General features: G+C 40.7%; 1 protein-coding gene across 2 annotated transcripts in view; it reads right to left on the reverse strand.

Moving 5' to 3' along the window:
• fam120c (family with sequence similarity 120 member C) overlaps window positions 1–26,665 on the reverse strand; it is a 39,818-nt gene that overhangs the window by 11,283 nt on the left and 1,870 nt on the right. The window contains exons 2-12 of one of the 2 annotated variants that reach the window (XM_085147354.1): window positions 21,316–21,562; window positions 21,070–21,152; window positions 17,983–18,111; window positions 14,134–14,236; window positions 13,908–13,981; window positions 13,284–13,477; window positions 9,543–9,705; window positions 9,373–9,456; window positions 6,956–7,127; window positions 5,002–5,251; window positions 1,618–1,732 (exon numbers count right to left, since the gene is read on the reverse strand). In XM_085147354.1, the coding sequence (XP_085003480.1) occupies window positions 1,618–1,732; window positions 5,002–5,251; window positions 6,956–7,127; window positions 9,373–9,456; window positions 9,543–9,705; window positions 13,284–13,477; window positions 13,908–13,981; window positions 14,134–14,236; window positions 17,983–18,111; window positions 21,070–21,152; window positions 21,316–21,562 (1,614 nt within the window). Of the gene's footprint in view, window positions 1–1,617; window positions 1,733–5,001; window positions 5,252–6,955; window positions 7,128–9,372; window positions 9,457–9,542; window positions 9,706–13,283; window positions 13,559–13,907; window positions 13,982–14,133; window positions 14,237–17,982; window positions 18,112–21,069; window positions 21,153–21,315; window positions 21,563–26,665 lie in introns of both variants that reach the window. The other variant, XM_085147353.1, reaches the window with a different exon arrangement.

Consider the following 26,665-nt stretch of genomic DNA (forward strand, 5'->3'; position numbering starts at 1 on the left):
GTACGCCGTGTCTACCTGCGGTGAGCTCCTTCGCCGATGGAAGCGGAGTATAAAGTATGTGATACAACCAGTCTGTGGGATACTCTTGATTCGTTGATCCGAGCCAGCCATGGAGAAGGGCGAAGTTATAACAAGTGTCCATTAGAGCCACAGCCTGTTCTTTTCATGCTGTATTTTCATTTTTGGTGTTTTTCAGGGTTTTTTTTGCCGTTCTCCTATTTCTAGTGAACTCTGCCGTCACTCCCTCCTAGAGCTGGGCGATATGAGATTTTTTCATATCACGATATGTTTTTTTTTTTCATTTCAGGCGATAACGATATATATCACGATATAAGCCAAATAACTATATTTGTAAGATTTAAATGTGCCGTTGCTCACAAGTAAAATGTGAAATAATCAGCAGCTTGTTTTGATTTAAATATTTATTTCCCATAATAAGTTCAACAGGGTAGATGTACTTAACATGAGACCTTTTCAGATAAATAAAGGCAAATATTGCAAACTACACAAAAGGCAGCCGCTAAAGCGTTTAAGTTTCAAAATAGAACAAACAAAACAGACTAAATTGTCAATTCCACTTAGAAACAAAATATTAATTCTAAAAATAAATCTTAGTTTGTTTTACAGAAGAACAAACAAAATTGACTAACTTTTGTCAATATCAAATAAACTGAGAACTAAAAGGAAATTCTCAATCTCTCCTTGTTGTGTAGCTGAGCTTTTCAAACAGTTTTAACAGTTACTTTAGTCTGACAAAAGCCGAATGACGAATTAGTGCTTCCAGTCAGAGATTGAGCATGCACCGCTTTATTGTATTTCCAGACTTGCTTTCGGCACAATTTACAGTGCGCGCTACTCTGTTTTTTGTCAGACTTGAAATAGCCAAAATACCTTCACACTACGGAACTTCTGTGGCTCTTCCGTTCGACAATCTCGGCATTGGAACCATCATCGGTTTTCTCTTCGGTAACCTTCGCTCACGCTCTCGGTTGATTTTCCTCTAGTCGGCACACTCATTTCCTCCGTTACCCGGCGGCACGGCGGCTGGCTGCTTCCCAAAACAAATGTGCGGCTTGGCACTTGTGCTGTACGTAACAAGTCACGTGACGTGACGCTGCGGCTGTGATTGGTTCAGCTCTGCACTACTTAATTTGGATTGGCTGTTCTTTTTTTTTTTCTTTCAAGAGGACAAGAGCGGTGAGGCCTATCGCAATAGTTAAATTTTTCTATCGAGAAAAGGTTATTTCGCAATACATTCGTTATCGTTCCATCGCCCAGCTCTACTCCCTCCCTTATTTCAGTCCACTTGTCAACCGGTAAGCATTCAGCAAACGCATTCCCCATCCAATTCCAGCGACATGGAGTTGGCATCTGAGGTGTGTGAAAATCTCCACTCACCATTCAAATGGAAACATATAGAAAGACAATAAATTACACTTTAATGCCATTACATTCTTCCCTTATTAACCAAACTGCCTCCGAGGGAAAGGATGTTTTATTTTTCACCACTTCAGTTTTCTCAAACAGCACCAAGACAAAATTTACACCACAAAGCAAGAAAAATAAGTGCAGGAACAACACTTATTAATGATTATATCCTGAAAGGAGCGGACTCACCTTCAGCTCCTGTAGCTGGTCAGGCTCGTAGAGCTGGCTGGAAACAGCTTGGGCCAGGAAGGCATCGAGCTCATGTCTCTGGAGGATCCTTCCTCCAGGCCACTGCATCATATACCTGAAAGAACAATAATTAATTCAAACAGTGCCCTGGAATTTTCCAGTTTTAATAAGCAACAACAGAAGCAAAAACTGTAGTTTTCTTTCATTCTTCAGGGAATATGACATAACAGTTCTCAGAGACACACTTATATTTAAATCAGAAATGACTAGAGTGAACAACAATAAAAAAGATTAACTTTAGCATCACTCTTACACTCTTCTTACATGACTGGAGTGGAAAATCTTTAAATCAGTTTTTATTACTTATTGTATGAATGAAAATGATTTCTTGCAACAAACAAAAGCAATTATATTTATTTTAGGAGATATCGAACAGTCGAACGCTGATGTGTTTTTTCAACATGTACGCAATCAGGAAGTGAAAGTGGGAGTCTTGGGCTAACACAGGCAGCATTAAGCTGCATGTTTCTGAGAAACCGGAGCTCCCAGGCAAAAGCCAGAACAAGCCCAGAGACATCCTGCACCATTACATAAATCAATCCTAGGCAAGGCATACATTCGGTGCCAGTAAGCCGTTCCAGTTCACGTCTGAAATGCAAAAGTGAATTTTCATCTCGCTATTTGTCAATTTCTCAAGTGTGCCTGTTGTAAATGTTCCTTCCTGCTGTCACTTTGTCTGCATCAACAAGGCTGAAGCTTCCCTTCATGTTTCACTCGTGAAAAACAAAGCAGCAACTATTACCTCTCTGATGAATTAAAACATAGTTACATTTAACTGTGAAGCATATAAATACCCACACAAATCAAAAAGAATCAGCACATTATTTAGTTTGTCTCCAGAAAAAGAAAGCAGGGCAACCTTGTGTAGGATTTATGCTGCAAAGGCTCCATTGTATGAACAGACATGTCATTTTCTGTCAACCTACTGATGAGCCTTTTTCACAGAAGACATCCTGACATGTCACAGTAAGAAAAGCATTGCTATAAATAATAACGCGCCTGTTCAACTGCAATTAGAGTCCTGGTGTTGGGAGTGCTGGCTCACCACAGCGCTGATGGGGTTTAATGGGAGAGCAGACAAAGTTTTTGTTAATGTTATTACACGTGTCTTTCCTGCTGTAGTTTGTGGAAATGTCGGTCTTTTTAATTTTTAACTATTTGTTATAATCTACTTTAATAACAAGCAGACAGGAGGATACTTTAGGCTGTAATCTGCGTCACCAGCTGGTTTATCAACAAGTGAAACCAGATTCGAGCAGCGTGTATTTATTTTATTCTTGTAACGTGTGACCCTGAGCAAAGGTTGCTCTGACCTGAGTTTTTGGGCAGAATTGCTCTGTAAATACAGCCACGAATGACGACTGAGAGGAGACAGGAGATCGGCAATAAGAGAACATGACAAGAACAAGACACGTGCTGGAGCGCCACAGTTCACAGCCTTGTTTGCAGAAGACATTCTGGCTTTAACAGGTATAATTATGACATCAAACTGAGTGACATTTATCTTTGTGAGCTTCCTGTTCTGTGGTAGCCTGTATGCTGACTCACTGTTTGACAGGAGCAGAGCCATCGTTATCATCACGGACATCACGTGTGACAAAACTACTACAAACAGTAAGGTGACGAGGGCTCATTTGTCAGCTTAAACTGAGTAAATTTAGCATTTGATGAACTGGATAAACATAAATACTACAAACAAATATAAATGGCATATAGCTGCTCCTGCTCAAGTCTAGGATATTACTGTTATTACTGAACAATGGCCAAAAAGAGTAAATCTTAAGGAAACCAGCAGGGGTTTTAAAGCTTGAAGAGAAAGGTTTTCTTAAGGCAGGGCTCCAGACTAACTTTTTGCCATGGGCGCACCGGTGAGAATGAAACAGAAAAACATGAAGGAGATTTTTCTGGTCTGGCTTTTTATAGCAGATAACCTTAAAAATATTCTGCAATATTCTGCAATTTTGCATAATTTTAAAAAGTTTAAATTTCTTCAGTATTGAACAGCAGAAATTAGGCTTTCTTGTCCGAGGTCATTTAAGTGGAAAAAAAAGGAAAGAAAAGAAAAAGACAGCGCTGTAAACAACGGTAGACTGGTGGGTAATAAGCGAATGAATAATGCAGAAAACAGATTTGAGACGAGAAACTGTTCTTGAAGTACAGAGAGAGAGAGAGAGAGCGAGCTGTGCATGAAGTGTGATTTTTATCGTGGTGGAAACAAAACAGCAAAAGTCAGAGGGAGTTCATGACGACATTGATCAAATGTGAAGCGTAGTTTGCTGCTTCTTTTGCTGCTGGCTCGGTGAATTTTGGTTGGAGAGAGAGAAAACCTGCAGCTCAGAATCAGCGCAAAAAGACGTAAACACAGAGCGGACCCGACGCATCAGATTCGCTAAGCTCCGACAGCGTGTGTCTACGTGCCGTCGGGTGAGAAAGCCGAGAAAGACAAAGCTGATTCTGATGCGTCGGGTCCGCTCTGTGTTTACGTCTTCGTGTGGAATCCGTGTACCTGCTCTCATTTGCTGTTTGGTTGTTGTTGAAATAGTTTTGTGAGCTTTAATGTGAGAATCTGGCGTTTCTGGCAAAACACAGTTATATTTAAAAGTCAATTCAGGATTTAATGAATCGATATCGCTTTATTCAAGCTACTCACCTCCCTCTTCCACCTGCACTTTCAACTGGACCACAGCCAATCAGAGAGGTCCCGCCCCTGACTATCTCCGATTGGTTTAGTCCACGATTTTTTTTTTTAGTCGCACCACTGAAAAATTTGGTCGCACTCTAGAGCCCTGTAAGGTATACTTATCTTTTGAGTTTACTGACCATTTCGCAAGAGTTAAGTCTTGTGAAATCTGTTTTATGTATCACCATTATCACTGAACAATAGTGCCTCTGGGAAAATTCAGGAGAAAAATGTAAATACTTTGGCCGTCTATGACATCAGCTGAAAAAAACTGTTTCATTGTAACAAAGGCAGAAGTAACATTGGATCAATTCTCAAGCAGGGAAAGGAAAAAATAAAAAATAAAGACACAAGGTCTGTTTTTATTTTCTTTTTTTAACTATTTGATCAGATTCCTTGACATGTTTTAAAGTAACTACCTACAGAAATTGTCAAGATGCCTGCTGAGTGCCAAAACTTGCTTCTGAAAGGACTGGCTGTTTGGTTATACCCAATAATGCACATATTTTGCTCTGTCACCTTTATACACGGCAGTATTTGCAACAGAAAAGATATTTGGATATTCCACCCTCCAAAAAACCCTATTTATCAAATTTAGATTTGCACCCAGCAACGCGTTTTAAAATCCCTATAACTGATGATACCTGAGCACGCAGCACATGAGCAGCAGATGCTGTGGGACCTGTGCTGGGTTGAGGAGGGCTGGGCAGTCTGAGCGTAGGCAGGCCAGGAAGGCCCTGGTTCTCCTGGAGCGGTCCTCGCTGGCACGACCTAACCAGAGCCGCCGGAGGTTGGGGCAGGTCCACTCACGGAAACACAAGGCGGGAACCAGCTCTGGTGTTAGGGCCGACTTGGCCTTACCGCTGCTCCACTCTTTGATAATCACTGGAGGAACTGCAACACAGAAACAAGTGTTTCTGTAATAAGATACATACGGTGGCGTTGCTTATGATGCAGATGCTTCAGTTTTGGAGATTTCCGAAGCTGCTAAAGATGAGAGCATGTAGAGGTTTGAGCTGTTTCACACATATAGATTCTGCCAGTGCTGTGAAATTGGAATATTTAGTGAAGAGGACCTTGAGCTGTAACGACCAGCTGGGTACACAACTCCTGCCTTTGTTTGCCAGAATGACAGTCGAGTGAATCTTTTGTAAAACAAATATTCGAGGATGTCCAACATGTCACTGCGGTCATCATTATTTAACGTTTACAAGCCTGAAGACTCATCTGACCTATAATGACAATAAACTACAACTTTAAGTTAGTTAATGTATCTCGAACATCTACGGCTGCCTGAGCCATACCGACTCAAATCAGGTAATGGCAGCATACATACAAGCCTGATTGGCATACTGACCCAGGTAACAGCAATGTATGAGGAACAGGACGTTTTAAGCCTGTATATTCCTTGACTTTAATGGTACATCTCCCTACAACTCCAGGCCTCGAGGGCAGGTGTTCTGCAGGTTTTAGATGTGTCCTTGATCCAACACAGCTGATTTAAATGGCTAAATGACCTCCTCAACATGTCCTGAAGTTCTCCAGAAGCCTGGTAATGAACTAATCATTTCATTCAGGTGTGTTGACCCACGGTGATATCTAAAACCTGCAGGACACCAGCCCTCGAGGGCTGGAGTTCCCCCCTGCCCTACAATGTAAGATTAAGTAGTTTCTCAATATGAAATCAAAATGACTTCTGGATGAAAAAGCCCAGGAGCAGATGAAAAACTGCAAATAAGCATCTAGCCAGCTTTCTGACAGCAAATATACCTTTTAGTCAAGAGAACAGAGAAAGGAGAGAAAGGGAAACAAGCACAAATATAGCTAGCAAAATTTTAAATGACAGGTGGCCTAGTAAGAAGCCAACATGAAAAATGTACCAAGTAAGAGTAAGGTTTGGGAGGCTACATGATACTGACTGAAGGTGTGATAAAAACTGAGTATCTGTAGTCTGTAAAGTCTGTAATCTGTCACAGCTGATGCAAGCTTTAGATGAGAGGCCTATTTAAAGTGAACCAATGTGGCTTCATCACACTGTTTATTCTTGAACTCTAGTACAGCAGCATGACTTTGTTCTAGCACTATCCAGTTCACAGCATGCTTGAGCCTCGGTGGTTCATGGGTTCTTCCTGAGCATCCTAACCAACTTCCTCTCATCTGAGGGTGACTGTTCGAGACTTCCTCCAAACATTAGAAAATTGTAAATACACTCAAGTAACTTCTACTTGCATAGAATTGTTTGAACTAATGATCTTGGAATCTGAAGTTATTTAGAAATGGCTCCAAGAGGCCGTCCCAGCTTGTATAAATCTATATGCACTTCTCCTCCTTAGACCTGCTTTTTAAAGTCATTAAAGATGCATGCCGTACAATCGTTCCAGCTTTGATAAAGAACGGTTCGAAGAAATCATTAAAAGGCCCAACTATGATGACATTCATGCCATCATTCATTCATTCAACTGTAGTACACTGAGGTTAACTGGTCTCTCAAATGAAAATATTTCAAAGAAAATTGCAGTGTAAAGTGTTTATCCAATCACAATGCCTGTTATTCCATATTGCACTCAGGTATCTAGTCCATCCCAGACCAAGACCTACCTTCCAGGGGCGCCCTCTTGCGGAGAGCGAGCCTCTCCAGGCGGCGGTGTGTTTCAGCCAGGCTGAAGAGGACGCCGTAGGCATACTGTCTGGCAGCACGGAACAGCAGAGAGGCAGGAGGCAGCTCAGAGTTACACTCATCCTCTATACACACTGGCATCTTCATCTCTCCCTGAGGGATGCAGGGGCATAAGGAATAGTTGAGGACAAAATGAATAAGAGAGCAGGATCGAGAGCTCTAAAGAGTCTCATACATGGACAAATGCATAGATACTGCTTTTGAATGAAAACAATAACTATTTAACGGTCTTCTGTGGAGTGGTGCCAGCCTAAGAAGGTGTTTTCAAATTTGTTTATGTCAGTTTCAGTCAGCCTTGAATGTATTTCGTTAGTCCAGTTTAACCTGCAGGAGTATCTGAACACTTACGTAATGCATTTTTCTACCGCGCAAGTTATCAAGTCATGACTAAAGGAATCTCACTGCCAGAAATTACACACACACACACACACACACTAAAAGTCAAAAGGTTGAAAATGATCAGCAACAGTTTAATAACCTGAAAAAAATGTATGATAGATTAAAACTACACACTTAGTTGCGGTACACCACATTTTACTACAAAACAATTCATTTAAAATTTCAGAAAACCCTTCTTGCTTTTTGGGTTTTTTTTTTTTTAAAGGAAAATGACATGGGATCATAGAATATAAATGGCTGGGATGAGGATTAGCACCTACAACATCGAGGCCATACTTCTCAGCCACAAAAGTGTAGCATGCCAGCTGGAAGTTGGAAATTAATTTCTTCGTCAAGTTGTGGCATTGCAGTAACACGGCGATACCGCGGATCGGGGGATAGACAGACGGATTGGTGCAGCATCTGCAGTGTTGCGGATGTTGAACTGGACTGTTGTGGTAAAAAGACAGCAGAGTATAAAGCCAAGGCTGTCGTTTCACTGCTGAACATGTGTTGCTGCCCTCACCTGTGGACACAAAGTTTAGGTACTAACTGAAAGAATGAGTTCATGGATACAAGGGGCATAAATGAGGCTCCTCCAAAGGGTTTTCTGTGCTGTCTGTGGGCTGAAGCTCCTTTTATCTGACGGGCCACCCTCTTGGTGAGGTGACCCAGCAGCAGACCTAAGACTTGGTGGAGCGATAACGTCTCTTGGCTGGCTTGGGAAAAACACAGCGTTCTCTCAGAGAAGCTGATGGAGGTGGTTGGAAAGACGGCGGTCTCGGCATCTCTGCTGAGACTACTTTCCTGCATGTATCCAGGGTTGGTACACATGGCTGAACTTTGATGGATAGATAGGTGTGTGTAAGCATACGATGGCCATTTTTCAGCAACCATAACAGTGTTCAAAAGACACACTGCGCACCTAAGACAAGCCTATGAGGTTAAAATAGCTTTTTTTCCTCATAACATTTTTCAAACTTATATTAGTACAAAAAAACTTTTGTGCTGATTAAAAAGAAACATTTTGTTAGTCGAGTGTGTGGCTCATGAGTCTCTGCGGGTTTGATTACAGTCTCTAAACTTCAAACTTTCAGAAACCTGAAAGTGTTTTTGTTCCAGGAAATGAAGGGTATTCCATGTAGCACAGTGTTTCATACAGGAGTGTGCACTATTCACAAAATAACACCAAAAGGCTCCAACCAGAGAAAGAAGTCAGAAATCCCAGTACAAATCTGAGTAAAAACACCAGTACACAAATGGGTTTTTCCTGCATAGAAGCACTTTTTGACAACCCGCAGAGACTTTTTAAAGAATTGTAATAAAGTGCCAGAAATATAATGTTTATATAGATTTCTGCAACATAACACAGCAAAGGTATGGCGTTGTCTTTACTGTACATGGCTTGTTCATGTTTATGGTAAATGGCCTGTATTTGTATAGCACTTTGCTAGTCCCTAAGGACCTCAAAGCGCTTTACACATCCAGTCATCCACCCATTCACACACACATTCACACACTGGTGATGGCAGCTACATTGTAGCCACAGCCACCCTGAGGCGCACTGACAGAGGCATAATCAACCAACAAAGGCTCACTGTAAGCCAGGAAAAACCTTAAGAAACAGGTGCCCTCACAGGTCCATTAATGGTAGTTTGTGTCAGGTTGTGAAGGGAGTAGTACACACAGCTGTGAAGTTTTTGGGCATTTGAAGACTAAAATTAAAACTACAAAGGAGTTGTAGTCCTTCAGAAATTTAACCAACCCAATGCTCTTCTTCCATGAGCAGATTTTCTGCTTTCTAGTTGTGCTGTTAACATTAAAACCCGTATTAGATAACACAATGTCTGTGCTGGAGCAAAGGATTGATGGTCTCCGGTTCAAGTTTCCTCTCAAAAACAGATTTCGAAAAGGAAATTAAAACCTTAACGAACGGTTAAGTAACTAAGAACTGTTTCACCTTGGTCAATATGTGGTAAATCTGGGGGTACATCAGCCCTCTTCTGTGTCTGTGTTCGGCTACACGAAGAACCTCAGCGCTGACCTAAAATTAAAAACAGAAACACGGTGACAGACTTTCCCCAGAAACACCCCGCAACTGTGCTGCGAACTCTGGAGTTTGTGTCTGACCTGAGGCAGAGGAGGTGTGGTTATGTCCATGTGACTCCGCGTCGCCATAGATAACAGTGACGGAATGTTTGACCCGCTCCCGTTGCCTTGGGAACCGTCTCCAGAGCCGGAGCCCCCTCTTCCAGTGGGATCCTCCCACCGAGAGGACTTGTCTGTCAAATGGCTGAGGAGAGAGGGATTATGAGAATTTGTTGAGGTGTAACAATTAGATTGACAAGGACAAACCAATAGTAAAGTTTAAAATAACGTTTAGAGTAATTTGACTAATAGCCACTTCTGACTATTGTCTCTGCATTTATCAGCACTGGCTGTTACACCTGTCATCATTATGACAGATGTTAAAATACAGAACAAACAGATGCTGTCTGTGACTTTTCAGTAGGTTTGCATGAACATTATTGGCCACCAAGAAAGCAGTGGAGGGTGAACCTGTATTAACAAGGTGTTAATAAGGTTTAAAAATATAACAGCACAACCATTAATATTCTAAAACTAATTATGGCTGTGTGGTTTTATTAAATAATTTCATTAATTTTTGTTATTTATTATATGACATTTTATATTCTACCTGCAACGGGTGTGTTAATGGTTGCTCATATCAAGGATCACCCCTGGTCACCGATCATTTTCACCTCACAGATGCATTCAATTATTAACAGACTCATAGTAAACTAAATCAGCCTCCATATAACATCATGTTGCATCTCCACATGTGAAAGAGACATTTCTGGATGTGCACTTTAACATTCATTGCTATGTGTGATCAATCGACCATCTTTAAAAGAGAAAACAGGAGGCCAATTCTGGCTGCTGGTTGAATTAATTTCACAGTGCACCTGATGAGACACTCATCTATCACGTTCTTCACTTAATTTTTCTCCCACCCCTTCCCGTGGCATGTGTGATTTTGGTTTTAAAAAAAAAAAAAAAACTCCACTGTGTGTGGAGGGCACAGGTGAGACAAGCGCACACACAAGAACAAACTTCAGTTGTGTGTTTATTCATAAACTAACTAAATAAAAACAACAAAAATACACAGTTTTAGCAGTTCAAATATGTGTTCTCTCATGTTAACCGACTACTTTAAAATTAGATCATTTGTAGCTGTGTGTCGACGTCTCCTCTAGTAGCGAGATATGGGCCCCACATTGCACATCATAGAGAAAGGGTGGATAGCACAACCATAATGTTTGCACATTCACCTCCTGTGCCAGCCTGCCATGGCTGCACTGGTATGAGTAGGGATGGGTATCGTTTAGGTTTTATCTGATACCGGTGCCAAACCGGTACTTTTGAAACGGTGCCGGTGCTTAAATGGTGCTCAAACCGGTGCTTAATGAATGGAGAACACAAAATTGGTCCAAAAACCTCTCATGTTCAGCTGGTTTTTTTTGTAAAAAGATAACAATGTTAGCCTTTTCTGCAGCTATAGGGCATATATGGTATCACTCTTGGCTGGAAGCAGTGCTTAAACAATGGAAAAAACAAAAACTTTGTCCAAAAACCTCTCATGTTTAACTGTTTCCCACTTTTTCTTTGGTCATTTTAGCCTTTTTGGCCAGGGTGAAGGGAGTATCTGCCATCAAACAAGAAGACAGCCGCATGTAGCTATGATGATGTTTGCTAGTTCACCTTACATGCATTAATGTAATAACGTGGTTAGCCTACTCAACGTAAATTATACACGAACAACATTAAGCTACTCATGCAGAGAAGAACGGCTGCTGCTGCATCATCATCATCATCATTTCTGCTACACTGGCAGGGCTAGGGGCCAGGACTCTACTCTTCAGCTTTTTGGGGGATGTTGCTAACTCTTCGTCCGATAACAGGCACCACACCTGCAGTAGATGCGCTCGGTGTGAGGTCTCGCAGCGGCCCATTTTTCGGCTTTTAAAAAAAACGCTATGCGTCGCCAGATGTTTCATCGGATTTCAGGTGTTACCTCCTTTCCACAGTATCACCTTAAAGCACTTGTTGCAGGCTGCTGAGTTTGCATCTTTTGCTGTGAAGTACAGCAAGACTTTTGACCGCTTCGCCTTGGGCATTGTTAACCTGTAGCTCTGCTCTAAAAGAACGTACGTACCTGGACCCGCCTACTATCCCCGGAAACGTAAAATGATTGGCTAGAATTCAAAGTGTATCACATCTCAGAAAAAAAAAGCACCGAAATAAAGCACCGAAATGTGTGCTGCTTTTCGGTCTGGTTACTACCGTTTATATCAGAACCGGTGCCATCATGGCACCGGATACCGGTACCCATCCCTAGGTATGAGTCATAGGTGATGTCACAGGGGAACAACCGGATGATGGAGCAAATCACCCAGCCCTACTACCTATTCCTAGTAGGAGTATGAATCACTGAAATCCTATATAAAAGCCTACTTATGAAAAGTAAGATTAGTAATTAAACATTAAATACTCTGACATCGTGTGAAACTGTAATTATTTTATATGTGGTGTCAGTGTCCACTACATGTCAGATTCATGAGCCATGGCTGCCTGGGCTTGCTCAGTCTTGTCTTGATGAAAAAGTGCCCTAACAGGTTGGTATGACATGCATATGTCTTCATCCAGAAACGCAAAGCTCTTTGAATTGACTTTTCAGACACATGGTACCAGGGTTGTTTTATACTCCCGTGTAGGGCTGCCACAAACGATTATTTTGATAATCGACTAGTCACCAATTATTTTTGCAATTAGTCAACTAATCAGATCATGCATCCTTTGGACGTAAAACTTACAGCTTATTGCACCAGCAGCATCTGCTCTTATAGAACTATTATTAGCTTATAGCTAATAACAGGACACCGGAGTATATTCTCGAGCATCTCACACTTCTGATAATCAGCTGTCTCTTTGATGTTTATTCAGCTGTGTAAAAACTATAACTTTAATCTCAGCCAAACCGATTTACTCAGGAACAAATCAAACACTGAAAAAAGCCAAACAATAACATTTTTAAGTTATCTAAGTGACTTATATATCATGTTTAACCTGAGTAGCGAAAGACGGCGGTGGGTTTGAAAACGATATTCCGGGAGTCCGGTGTTCTCAGCGGCTCTAGTGAGCCTTGAACCCCGGCTAGCTATCGAGCTAGTGCGTAACAGACGTCTATTTGAAGTTTACACAGCTACATTCTCGCCTGAAAATATGTTAAACGTTTATTTTGTGACCCAGAAAGAATAATAAGAGTAATCTTAAAACTAACCAGTTGCCGCCATTGTTGGAAACTGAGCAGGGCCGCGCTATGAATTCTGGGATAGGTTGGACCACGAAGTATGCACCCGACCCATCCTTCAAATCTGGGGAAATGAAGGCCGCATTTGTCGGAGTCTTCGAATTTGGACAGTCTTCGTCGTGTCGTTGTAACGTAATCGGCCTACAAATGTGGGCACAGGAGGATGCGGTTCCTGAATTTGGACACAGCTACGATACCGGACACTACGTCGTCTTCCTCGGGGTTTAACGGCAGCTGGCATCCTTGTACATGCAGTGCTGCCATCTTCTGTTTCAGTCCGTTATTACACTCTTAAATCCTACAACTTATTCCTGCGTCTTTCGGGATCTTACAAAGCTTCAAACGACACGTCGACTATTAAATTAGTCGTCGACGATTTTGATAGTCGACGTAATCGTGACTAGTCGACTATTCGTGGCAGCCCTAGTCCCGTGTTAGGAACCCACAGAACCACTTCAAACTGTGTAAAAGGAACCTGACATGCTCGAAAAGTGTCTTACTTGGCGTTGCTGTCATTGGGTTCATCTCCATCCGACGATGAGGAAGGAGACGGAGAGGGGCCAGACAGAGCGCCGGTGTGATGATTGGGTAGTCGACTTCCCCCCTGAGTGGAATCATATGGAGCTGACCAGTCAGTGAAGCCCATCTTGCCCGTCAGTGAGTCATTGCAGTCTTGGGATGGCGGCTGTGGGGTCTGGAACAGAGGGGCGGAGCCAGGTCCATATGGAGCATTTTGATAGTGTGGCTTTAACCCCGGGACCTGGGGGGGAGGGAACTGGGAAAGGGGGGATAAAGAAGGAAAATTGGGTTGGTGGAGGAAGAAGCGTGGGAAATTGAGTACAAAAGAGGAAGAGTAGGGAGGAGAAGACATCTCAGGGGTGGGAACTGATACTGTCCTATTTTATATGAGATCAAACTGGAAGCATATAATCAAGGCTGGTGGGAGGATACAAGATGGGAAGAAGTGCACCCTCCTCCATCAGTCACTAAACGAGCACATGCCTCAAAGGGATTTCAAAGAGCAAAGGAAAAAACCTAATCCACTATTCTACATGTAGACTCATGTAGACAGAACACAATTACACATCAAAGAGACTTAAGGATTAGCGAGAAAAGGAATCTACCTGATTCTTTCCAGGCTGCATCGGTCCCATGTGACCAGGTGGTCCCCCAAACGGAGCAGGTCCAAACCCAGGTACTGTGCACAGCGAGAGAAAAAAAAGGGATTTAAAAACAAATAGACAGATGTGTTTTATTCACGGTGAATAAAAGTACATCGCGCAAGCCAAGAAGATTACATAACAGCAATCCTGTTTTCTGAACTTGCGTCCTGAGCAGCTTGCTACTCACAGATGAAAGAGGAGGGCCCCATGTTAGGTGAGCGGGGTTTGGAGGCAGCTGAGAAATACTCCACAGCTTTCTTGAATCGCTCCACCTTGTCCTCCATACGAGACTGCAAAGGGGGGGCAAAAGCATTATGAAGACTACTGAACCTGCTGGTGTTACAGATGGCAGTGAGGATGCTCTAACTGAGAGAGATTTGATGCTCTGCTGGAGAGATTTCCTGCATTATGCACCCAAGAAGGAAAAAACAACAACAAAAAAACCTTTGGCCTGTTCTCTGTCCGTGGACCAGTGTTTGATGTTTTGGTTTTACAAAGGGGAGGTTGTCACAGCAACATAGCCATAAAGTCAAACCTACTTGGTCACTGGTTTATCCAGTGTAAACAAGATTAAATAACATGCCTAAGGCCTGATTTAGACCTTGGTGGGGACTCTTTGTAGAGCCTACAGCCTATAACTTACAAGCCTATAACCTTTGCAAGTGGCCGACATCTTCGCCTGCATTCACGCTCATGTGTGGCACATATGCATTAATTACCGTATGGTTGTGTCCCACTGACTTACATGCTGTGCTATCCAAAAGAAAGAAAATACAGGGACGTTTTTCACTTCCAAGTCCCAGCTCTTTGTTTTCCTCAGTTTATTTTCCAGGGGCACATGGCTGTGTCCCTCAATTTTTCCTACTTTTTTGTACATCTCCCCACGTCCACTCTAACAGTTTCAAAAATCTTCCAGCAGGAATTTGACGACATTTGTCAGTTCTTATATTGATGCTATGATTATCATTCGTTATAGTGACACGATATCTCACTGAACATTTTAAAAACTGTTCAGAACTACATGGGAGGAACTGACTGTGCTAAACATGCCAATCACAATGGTTGCGGGCTGTGTAGGTCTTTCTAGGGACGTGCACATCAGGTTACGGCATATAGTTCAAAGCCATGCCCAACTTTCCAAAAACGAGTTGCACCTCAGAGAAAGAAGTGGTTGCTTTAAGTATGACTGGTGCTGCAGAGGATTAGCTTTAAATAGCAGAGTAATAAATTACATTTCACCTTTACTGTGAATTAATATAGCCCTCAAACAAAAACTTGTTCAGATTAATACTTCATCTTTTTTTCAGTATAAATGTAGACTGTATTGCTTCTAGTTAAAGACCACAAGAGTATGTAATCATCTCATTAGATTGGATTAGCCAAGCTGGATTCAATTATCTTGTGGCTTTGAAAACAGAAGAAACTGGCTCAGGTTACCAGATTTATTTAAACTAGGATCTCTGAGCTAGGGCTGTGCGATATGACCAAAACCTCATACCCCGATATAAAACATCTATCGTCCGATAACGATATAAATCACAAAAATGTAACATTTTCTGTAAATTCTGTGAATCTCAGGTAGCTGAAGTCTTTCCAGCTGGGCGTCGTGTATCTGGAGTCGAGTGTTTTACCGATGCATTAAACTACACATTTTTAGACATAGGTTGTAACGGCTGCCGTTTTCTTTGTGAGTATTTATTAAACGGTGTGCTGCAGGGAAAAGACCCGAACTCTTCCATGGCATGCATTTTTTATTTCTCTTTGATATTTGGGCTGATTGGGACCCGATGAATGTAAAAACAAAGAATCACCTTTTTTTTTTAACCCGATTTTTGTTCCTAAGAAAAATGAGAGGACATTCATTTTAAATTTTGATGAAACAGAGGCAGTAAAATGTCCTCGTCAGTGGATATCAGGCCCTTGTAGAGCAAAATTGAGTATTTTGGTCTAGACAACCCAAAATGTGATGTCCACATATGTGGACACCAGGTCCTAGGAGGTTAACATTTACTGATATGTTGACACGAGGCTATATGGCTGAAGTATTGGTCCTTTTCTGTTTAACGCAGGTGTCATTCATACTACAGGAACAACTGGTTTGGTTTCTGACACCTGGTTAGATGTTTGCCGCTCTGGTTCCAGATCACTAAGTCCTTGTAGCTGGAAGACAGTCGCCATGTTTACTATAAACTGACCGCATGCAAAGGTTTATCTTTCAATCTCCCCGTCCTCTCTGTGACACTTTGGTTATAACTGAAGACACAAATCTGCTTTCGAAGAAGAAAAAAGGCCCCACATGTACTGTTTAATATCAAACAGGAGGATATACTGCATTTAGAAACCTATACTTTGGTGTGGATTAAACCACATTAATGCTAGAGTGAGCACATGTATAGACTCAGAATTTAATGTGAGATTTGTTCAAATTAAAGAGCAATAAGTTATACATACATTGTTATCATAATCTAGTTTGCTGCTGGATTCAGGAAAAAATACAAATAAAGTCGCTTCTTACTGAACTCAGTGATTATTCCAGCACAACAAAAAAGCTTTACATACTTTAACTGCAAAGAAAAACTGAACATGTTATAACAAGGATGGCAAACTCTGTTTTACCGAAGGGTTTGTGGTTTATTGATAAGTTGCTTAATATGAGATGGGATGGACGCGGTTTTTCCAATAACCCAGTTTGGGCCATGGCGTAAAGGCAAGACTTTAGACATAAGCCACACAGTAAGTAACAGCAGCACACTGCTGTGGTCATGGCAGGTCAAAGTAACTTTTTTTCTAAAGGTTTATAACAGGTTTATATGGGTTTTTAACCTTTATTAATGGCTGAATCCAGCGTGTCGCTTTCCATCAAATGGCTGAATAATTACCATTTCACTTTGTATTATGGACACAGGAGAAGATAGGAACCTATACTTTTACATCTTCCCCCAGAAAATTACATTTAGTGTAACCCTCGGTTTACTTAAAGGAAATTTATACTTCCATGTTCCACTCTACAGTAAAATGGCTGTTGATTGGCTCCTAGTTACAGGGGGGACAACTGTCATCTCTACTCTACATAATTATCCCTTAGATGCATTTTATTTTTTTGGTCCCTCATAAGAATCCTATATCCTTGTATGTACTTTCCTGTCCCATTTAGTAATTACAACTGTAATAACAACTTTACTCAATCACAACATGGTTTTTCCAACGTATCAGTTTATTTGGCAGCCCTAAACCATTTTGACGTCACATTTCATCAAAGTCAGAAGCCTTAAGTACTTGAGTTTAACATGCATCTTTGCTTCACAGATGGACAAAAACAACAAAGATGCGCTGGTTTATTTTGGGTATTTTAGGTTTGCCTTAACTTTGTGCGAGTCACTCACCCTCACAAAACCTTGAAGGCCTGTTGTGGGCCATGAAAACAATGTACAGAATGGCTTCTTGCATGTGTTGTCAAGTAAATGCACCATCTTCACCGTTCAGCTTTTTTCTCGCTGTGTGAAACAGTGGAAAAACACATGCACTCTAGCAGCGCAGCTCAACTGATCATCTAAACTAACCACAGTGGAAAAACCCTATTAGTCAAAGAGCCTTGACATGACATATAGTTTATAAACATGTTCAGTAAACTTCGACTTAACTCCTACCATAACTTTCCTTTTACAGAAGACATCAAACTCAACACGCCACCCAATTATAGATTTAAATGTTTATGTCCTTTAGACATGAACAACATAGCAGAAACCACTTCCGGAGGCGACACCGGGGACTCGCTAACCCCGTGCAGCACAGATTTGTATCAGATAAGCAGAAGGCTACAGTTTAGCACAGATGTGTGAGGAAGTACAGTTGCTGACTCAGGCCTTGTGTCAACAGTAATAACCTATTTAACTGTCAGCAAAAATCTGATATGTAAAGTCAAACCTCGGCTAAAAGCATGTTCACATTGTTCTTTTCTTTTCATGTAAATCTTATCCAAAGACATTTTAATTCACCAGCAGTTGGTAAAAAAACATCAGTGACACGCATGACCGACCTGTGACTGTTTGAAGACATCTCTGGCAATGGCGTCGAGGTTTCCCAGGTCTTTGATGGAGGCGACGTACTCTGAGACGGCTTTGATCACCACCTCACAGGGCGGCAGCACCAACTGATGGGCTCGCACCTGACAGCAAGAGAACAAAGGCTCTCATGTACTTATATCGAGCTACGAGGACAGCGGCACTGTGAAACAGCCGCATGACAGACAGACAGGTTGATTTTTTAAGAAGCAGCATTCATATTTCTAACTTTTTTTATTACATATTTATTATACACTTTTTTCTAAGTAACTTTGGTTATTTATATATATATAAACACCAAATACTGCAATGTTCACCAATAAAAAATGACACTTTTGACAAAAGAATGATTCCAATAACAGAATGATCACGTTACAGGTATGTGGCTTTTGGCATGTGCCCATAGGAGTGTTAAATTAATATCCCGTGTTCCTCGCTCCCTGAGGGAGAGGCTGGTTAGGTTTATCAGTTTGTTTGCAGGGTAACTAAAACTTTATGGAGAGCTTTGCATGAAATTTGTGCCACTGGTGGGGCTTGGCCACACTTGAAGAAGAAAGAAATGATTAACCAATAGCATTTTGTGGCAGGTAGTGAATATCAGAAACTCTGAACTATTGATCGACTTCTGGAGAGGAATTTTCCACTTTAACTATCATCTGACCCATTTCAAAGGTAGTCATTTGTGTCCGTGTACACGAAAGTGTATTTTCCATTTTTTTAAAGAGTGAAAATGTCAACGTTCGAGTCTCATAGGTCACAGATTGTTATCTACATTTTTTTTTAAACATGTTATTAATTTTATGATTAATTTGCATGGAAAACCACTTTGTTAGAGCCAGGCATTCAAAATGACTGAGATTTAGGTTTGGAAAAACAACTTAGGTTTAGTCATAAAGACTCACTGTGAAGTTTAGAAGCTAAACTATGTGATTAGGGTAAGACATCATAAACAACTTGGTTAGGTCTAGTCTATAAAAGATCATGGATAGTGGGAAACAACGCAGTTGCCACTTTTTTTGGTTAGCATACTGATAGATTCCACACGCAAGTCTTTGGACTGTGGGAAGAAGCCAGAGTATCTGGAGAGAAAGATCCCAAAACCTTCTTGCCACAGTGCTAATAACAGTCCCACCTTCTACTGAAACACTTTACTTACAAAGTCATGTTGACTGTCACAAAAAAAACAAAAGAAAACAACAACAAAAAAACATGACATTTCATGATCATGAGCACGATCTATGTTCACAAATATTTCACAAGTTATTTACCTTGTGAAATACTTGTGAACATAGATTTTTGGATTAACCTACATATGTAGATTTCCAGTTCCAAATTGATACCAGTGGTGTTGCTTCAGGTATTTGCTGATAACAAGCACTCATCCAATACCAGCGCTAAATTAATAAGTCTTATCCCTCAATGCTATGAAAGGACTTGTAATCATCCTTTTATGTGTCAGGAAACATACAATATGCAAAAGTAATGGACTGATATTTGCTGATAAATTAATGCATATCAAAGGAAAAAGCGTAAAAGAAAGATAACTGTATTTATGTAGGGGAACTAATTCATTAAAATTTGCTGTTTACCGGTCACACCGGCTTCTTCTTTCCCTGCTCTCAGTTTCAATGTGGGTACACCTCTTCATATACGAGAAACAAAACAGATGAGAGGAAGATGAAGTGAAGATAAGAAGCGAGTAGAAAACAACTTACGTCACCCTTAAAACAGAAAATCTTCCGAACAAGTGTTAAACTTATCTGAACTTTAGAAAGAGGGTGAAAAGTCAACAAGGATAGCGTGTCATCTGAGCCTTTCAATCATCGTCAGCAAAACTTGTTAGTGCAGGTCTTCCATACCTGCTGCAAACTGCTAACCCTTATGTTAGCACTATTTCTAGCAACTGGTGCACTGCTGCTGAGGCATGGCGAAGTAAACACAGACCAATGTAGAATTAAATATTGACTGCTTGCCACCAGTACACAACTTCTTGAGTCACTATCAGAATAACGTTTTTTAAGGTTCATCTGCCTGCAAAGATAAACACTACCTGTATTTTGGGGGTTTCAGCCATAGCTGACTGTGTGCTTTAAAGGGATGGATGATCACAGTATTCACATAATCATATCAAAAGAAGAAGAACATTTCATTTGGATGTTAACCTTTGACAATATCACTGAGGGGCAAGGCCTCTCTCATTTAACTTTATCTGATCCCTGATCACTTATATCCACTGAAGCAGAACTGACTGTAAAATATTTATAAGAATCCAGGTTGTCTGCTTTTTACAGGATAATGGGAACCAGGCTATACTGTTATATCTTGGCACAAAGTAAAATTAAATTTTAACGCAGCCACCAGGAGCCCCGACCTATGACAACACTTACCACACACTGTGTGATGGGAAATTATAAGCAAGCTAGATGGAAAATAAGACAAGACTGGCAAGTGAACCAGCAGCGTACTGCATTACTTCAAGCTTGAAAACACAATCATATAAATGCCGTGTCAGAGTAAACCACATCAACCACATTGTGCAGCGTGTGGACGAAGGCTGCAAATGCTAGCAGTGCTACACACCGCACTCGGCACTTTGTAAGCCATTAATTGTAATACAACGTCGGTCTGCCACTGTTGCGGGCACAACATCAAAGTTCAAAACAGCCAGTGGAGGAAACGTTGACGGCATGTGACTTAAACACTGCACACGGACCACGGGACCAAAGGGCTTTCTTAGAAACAGGTTCCATCCGGTGATACACTTCAGGTGTAGTTTAACAGTCAGCTTGTTGGAACACGTCAATACATTTATTTATTATCATTTGCTACAAACGTTTCACAATAAAAGCCTTCTAAAGATCAACAGATGGATCTTATTGTAAAAGGGGGGAAAAAAAGTAGTGAGAAAAATAAGACGCCCCTCTCTAAAACGTGTCATATATAAATTATGTGAGTCTAGTTCTGTTTAAAAATGAGGTAAGGGTTCATGTGACATTACATACTGTTACAGCTAATATTTTCTTTTATTCGCAGAGAACTATGGACAAAGAAGCAATCGTTACCTTGAGGGAGGCTAGTGGGTGTTCTGGTCCCAGCAGACTCCAGTGGAAGGCAGCCAGGTCTTCATCAGGCAAAATATGATTTCCTGAAAGAAAGAAGTTCTTAACTTTTTGTTGCATCAGTGAACAAAAACAACAGACAAAGGCAGCTGTCAATTATAGCCCACATACAGGGGTGTGTCCTTCAAAAGTAAGAAGTGTGGTATAGAGTTTGGATTTTGAGGTGTGTGCCATTGTATCGCTCCTCACCCAGCAGAGCAGCAAAGCAGGGCAGGTGCTGTGTCTTGAGCCCGAGCTGCCTGGCGGCCTCGGACAGCAGATACTGGTGTGTGGTCAGGTTCTTTCCGTTCCAGCTCAGTTTGAGCGCATGCGAGGAAAAGTAGGCGGGGACGTTGCAGAGGGCAAACTCTGAATCCTGAGCGATCAGGCCTGCAAATCCATAGTCCCTGTAGAGAGAGAGCACTTCCTGGTGGTGGTCCTCCAAAGTCTGTACAACCTGTAGATACAGAGAAGACAAATTTGTTAGCTCTATGAAATTTCGCACCACCTCTTACATATTTAAAGTATAAATGGATTATTTATTGCTTATCTGATCACTGTTTAAGTTGTTTTTTTTAAGAATAAGAGACAAGTTTTACTCAAACTTAGCTTCTCTAATTTGTGGCTTTTTGATATCAGCGTTTCCCCACACAGAGCCTGGAGGTTTATTTTATTAGCTTTCTACACAAGTTTACAAGTGGAGAGCCTGCACACTCTTATTTTGAAAGTTGAGCTGCTGCTAAAGTCTGTATACAAGTGAGGGAGCAAGCCATTGGGATGTTCCGCCTCAACCTTAGACTTTTTGCTGTTGCCATCTTTTTGTTTGAATAGCTATCTGTCTGAGAAAACATGGAAAGCTGCTCAACCATAGGTGAGTACAGCTATCAATCACACAGCACACCTTACCCTGCTTTACCCCAACTGGTTTTTGTTGTTTTACACCAGTGGGGACCATAATTTACAAAATAAACTTTCTGCTGCATTCATTAAAACTTGAAGCCAGTGGTTGAGACTATAAATAGTCTAATGAGATCACAGAGTAAGAAGGTTTAGATAGACTGGACTGTAGAATTTGGTCGCCCGCACCACTGTAGTACAAGACAGCTGGTTGGTGAATCACGATGGGCATTTTTCAGTACTCCCCAATGTTTTATAGACCAGATGACATTTCAGAGGTATTTAAATTTTTTTTTTTTTTTTTTTGAAGTGGACTGCCAATGGAGAAAATGACAGTCTCTCGTGCAAGCTGTCACTACAACATACTTCGTTTATGATGAATGTAGATGACAGACTAAAACTGGCAGTGACACATTTTATGCCAACACAATACTTCTGCTCCACGGTCCATGACAACGTTACATAAAACACTGTTTGCTCGCAAAATTACATCTGAGGCAAAACTGTGCTGTACCGGTTACTTTCAGTGTCCTGGTGATGCATCTTTCTCAACATATGGCCTCGTAATAGTCTTCATAGTTTGTGGATGAGGGGCCATATTTCTGTCAGATAGAGGGAGAGCACTACGACCTCAGGATTATGTGGAATCTTTTTAATCGATGTCAGCGTTGATCAATGTGAAAACTAAATAATTAGACAAAGCTTCGTTATTAAAATTCCATTTAATGAGCTGGTAATCAAATATCTTTTTTTCAAATGAATGCAATATGGGACAAAGATGGCAAGGATGATTGAGACTTGTTTAAACTATTTAATCTCTCTGTATCACTAAAACCAAGCAAACATTAAGAATCAATCCATTTTAAGATCTTAAATAAAAATGAAGGATGAACAATGTCAAAACGATGCAAGACATTTATTATCATTGGGAAATACTAATTAGTTAAATAACTATTCAACAGTGCTAGAACCACTACAACACAATGATGCTTTTAAATCAACTAACAGTGAAGCAGACTTTAAAAGTCTAGCAGCGATATAACAATGACGTTCAGCGACTGGTAGCAACAACAGTTAGCGACAGGGAAAGTGGGCGTGTACAAAGTGAAACTTTGGATAATTGAAGTGACTACCAATGGGAGCAAAGAAAACCACTGATTGATGTATAAAAAACATTAGGGTGACAATTACCGTGTTAAAAAAATGCTGTAAGCTCAATTATATAACGCAGTTTACTCAACATTAGTTTATTTAAGTCTTTTTTTCCCCATCAACTGCATATACTGTATACCTAATTGAATGCACAAATCAGTGGGTTAAAGACGTGAAAGTGGTGGAGGATGCAGATGCAAATATATTTGACTATAAAGCCCAGCGATTCTGAGGAAAAGGCTGCGCTAACTGTGATGACCCTTCCACCTTCGTTTGTTGGACCCTTTTATGACTTTTACTGTCTTGAGATAGCTTGTAAACCGAGGACACTCTTTAAGCCCACTCAACTTGAGCTGAACAAAATGATGACTGCGTTTGTGCTTTAAAGGAGGGGGCGAATGCACGATGCTATGAATAAAAGGTCTGCAACCCAAGACAAAATGAGTGACATATTTGTAATGGCCTGTGGCTAAATCCAAAGTAAAATGTTAATTAAAATTTCAATAATCAAGCCACAACATGCAGTAAACACTAGAGACGTGCATAACTAGTTGGCCAGATATTTAAACATTGCCACCCTCATTAGTCAGCATTGGAAACTAGTTGGTTACACATTGATGTGTAGCAGTTGGTTGTCAGATGTTATTATAGCCATGGCAATAGACTGTATTTAGTCCCAAATATTTTAAATGTTTTGTAACCTGACTATTACAAATATTCAAATTTATTTAATTTTATTAAGACTAAGAGTAGGTTATTAATTGTTTTAATTAATTAACTCCAAACACACTAAACTGGCACCCAGTACACATAGAAGTAAGCAGAGACCCAAAGCTGCACAGATAAGAACAGTAACTAAAGTGAAGGTGCAATGCAAGCAGAGGTGAAATACTTGGAGCTGCAGAAGTAACACAGTTTCTCAGAATACAGGTAGGGCAAAACAAGCGTGCACACATGGGAACTGTGAGTAACGATGCTGTACGAGCACACGAAGCATCAGAGTGTGTTGTGTTGTAATGTAGGTGGGATTTTTCTATTCTAACAAGTATCCTCTCAGGATACGATATGGCACTGTGTTTTTGTTATACTAGCTATGGGAATGTAGATCAAAGGCAAAACATGACAGCAGGCTACATAAAGCTGACAAGAGGGGACTGCTAGAGGCACAGTTATGGCTCTCTAGGATGCATTATATATTTCACATTACTGTATGATAACAGCAGAGTGGTTCAGTGCGTTTATAAAGCACATTACTGATGTTTCAAAAGGTCAGATGCACAAAAATATTTTATTTCTAGTATTCTGAAATAGGGTTGTGCGATATGACCAAAATCTCATATCCCAATGTAAGAATTCTATCGTCTGATAACGATATAAATCACAAAAATGTAACATTTTCTGTAAATTCTGTGAATCTCGGGCAGCTCGACTTGCGGGAAGTGTTTCCTGCTGCGCGTCATGTAGCTGGAGACGAGTGTTTTAACCGCTGCATGAAACTATACATTTTTAGACATAAGTTGTAACGGACGCCGTTTTCGTTGTGAGTATTTATTACACGGCGTGCTGCGGGGAAAAGCCTGTTCTAACGTTTGAGTCTAAGGTTTATTTTTTAGTACCTGGCGGCTCTTTTTTACTTCTCATCCGTAAATAATCTGCTCTTTCACGTGATTCAGTTTATTTTGAAAAGTCTCAACAGGATCTTGAGCTTTATTGTGAAAGGTTTATGTGGAACATAAACAAGCGGACATGCGATGGTGTTACCGTCTTTGTTGCTAACGACAACGCATAAAAACAGGCGCTTGTCCGTCTGTAGTGTGGTTATATAAAATATAAGAGAAAAACAGAACTTTAAGAAATTAATATAGCCACTACAGTGACATCAGAACGATGTTAAAATATTGCCGTAAACAGTTTATTTTGCGACACCACGAAACAAACGATAGCATAAAATGAAACGATAGACGTTTTTATATCGTCATCCGATATATATCGTTATATTGAACAGCCATATTCTGAAACACCAACTAACTCAAATGTACAAATTAATTCAAAGTATACCACTGTAAGTCACCTGGGAACTATAAATAGTGCTCCCAACTCAGCAGCTGCTCAACAATATATAAAAAAGTTCACTGAGTTCATGTTATGTAACATATAGGCTAGAGAGGTCATGCCTCAAAGTACATGTTTCCAATCTCCACTTTGGAATGAGGATGGACAGACAAATTCTTTTAGACCAAGCATTTATCACTATATCTGAATTTATCTTGGACAGACTTCACCTCCTTCCAGACCGTTACAAACACGGGGCACCAGCTGCAAGGACCAGCTAGAAATACCAATTGCTAAATTCTTTAAAATCATGACAGTTGTGTGAGACATATTTTAAATCTACAGAAATCTTGCTGAAACACATCTAAGCTATTAAAATCCAGGCGTTTAGAAATTCATTTTTGGACAGGTATCTTAGGCACCTCTGAGCAGGTGACTTCTTCAAACAAAAGACAATAAAGTAGCCTGTCATCAGGCAGAATTATCAGCCGTTTACACTGACTTTCATGTTTAAACACGGGGAAAAACAAAAGAGGACTGACAAGAACTGAATCACATCTATGGGAAGGGAAAATAAATGAGAATAATTATTTGAAAGTAATGAAGAATTCCCCAAGAGATTTGCTGAATCATACCCCAGATATTAATAGCATAAAGTGAAAGGTGAAAATTGGCCTGAAAATTCACCATGAATAAGTGCAACTAAATGCCTTGTGCTTAAACCTGCATCCATGATTGACAAGTACTAGGGGCTCAAGGAACAACTGGAGCAGATGCGGAAGGAGAGGACGGTCCCAGCAGATCCCTAACACATGTGAGTGCAAAGAAGAGCAGATACACACAAGCTAGACGCAAATATGTAGCTCAACCGGTTAGAAAAAGCCTGTGCAAATTTTCATAAATATCATCACTGGTGTATATGGAAAGTGTACAATTTCTTTTCTTAAATAGGCAGAAATCCTACTGAAAAGACATTAAAATTCAGGGACTTATAAATATATTTTTGGACAAGTGTAATGCAAAAGCAGGCTATATCACCCCCCCCCCCCCCCCCCCCCCTCCAAAAATAAAAAAATAAAAAAATCACAGAAGTAGCTCACTAGCTCACTTTCAGACAGAATTATCAAGTATTTACACTCTGATTCTCATGTTTGGTCCACAAGCACAAAAGAGACCAGAAATGAAATCATGAAAGCAATACAGAATGCATGAGAGAGACTATACACTACATCCCAGATATATGCAGCATAAAATGATGCAGAAAAGATGGGAGGGGGGAAAAAAATCACAAAGAGTGCACTAGAATAAGTGCCTGGCGCTCCCGATCTAGTGGGTTGGAAAAAACCCTATGCTCAGGATTTTGGGACTACCAGTGGCCAAAAGAACAGGCGTGTCAAAGAGCAGCAGCCACATGCAACAGCTAGAAACTGACATCTGGCTTTGCTGGGTGGAAAGAGCT

This window comes from Neolamprologus multifasciatus, chromosome 20, assembly GCF_963576455.1.
Source record: "Neolamprologus multifasciatus chromosome 20, fNeoMul1.2, whole genome shotgun sequence".
Lineage (NCBI taxonomy): Eukaryota > Metazoa > Chordata > Actinopteri > Cichliformes > Cichlidae > Neolamprologus > Neolamprologus multifasciatus.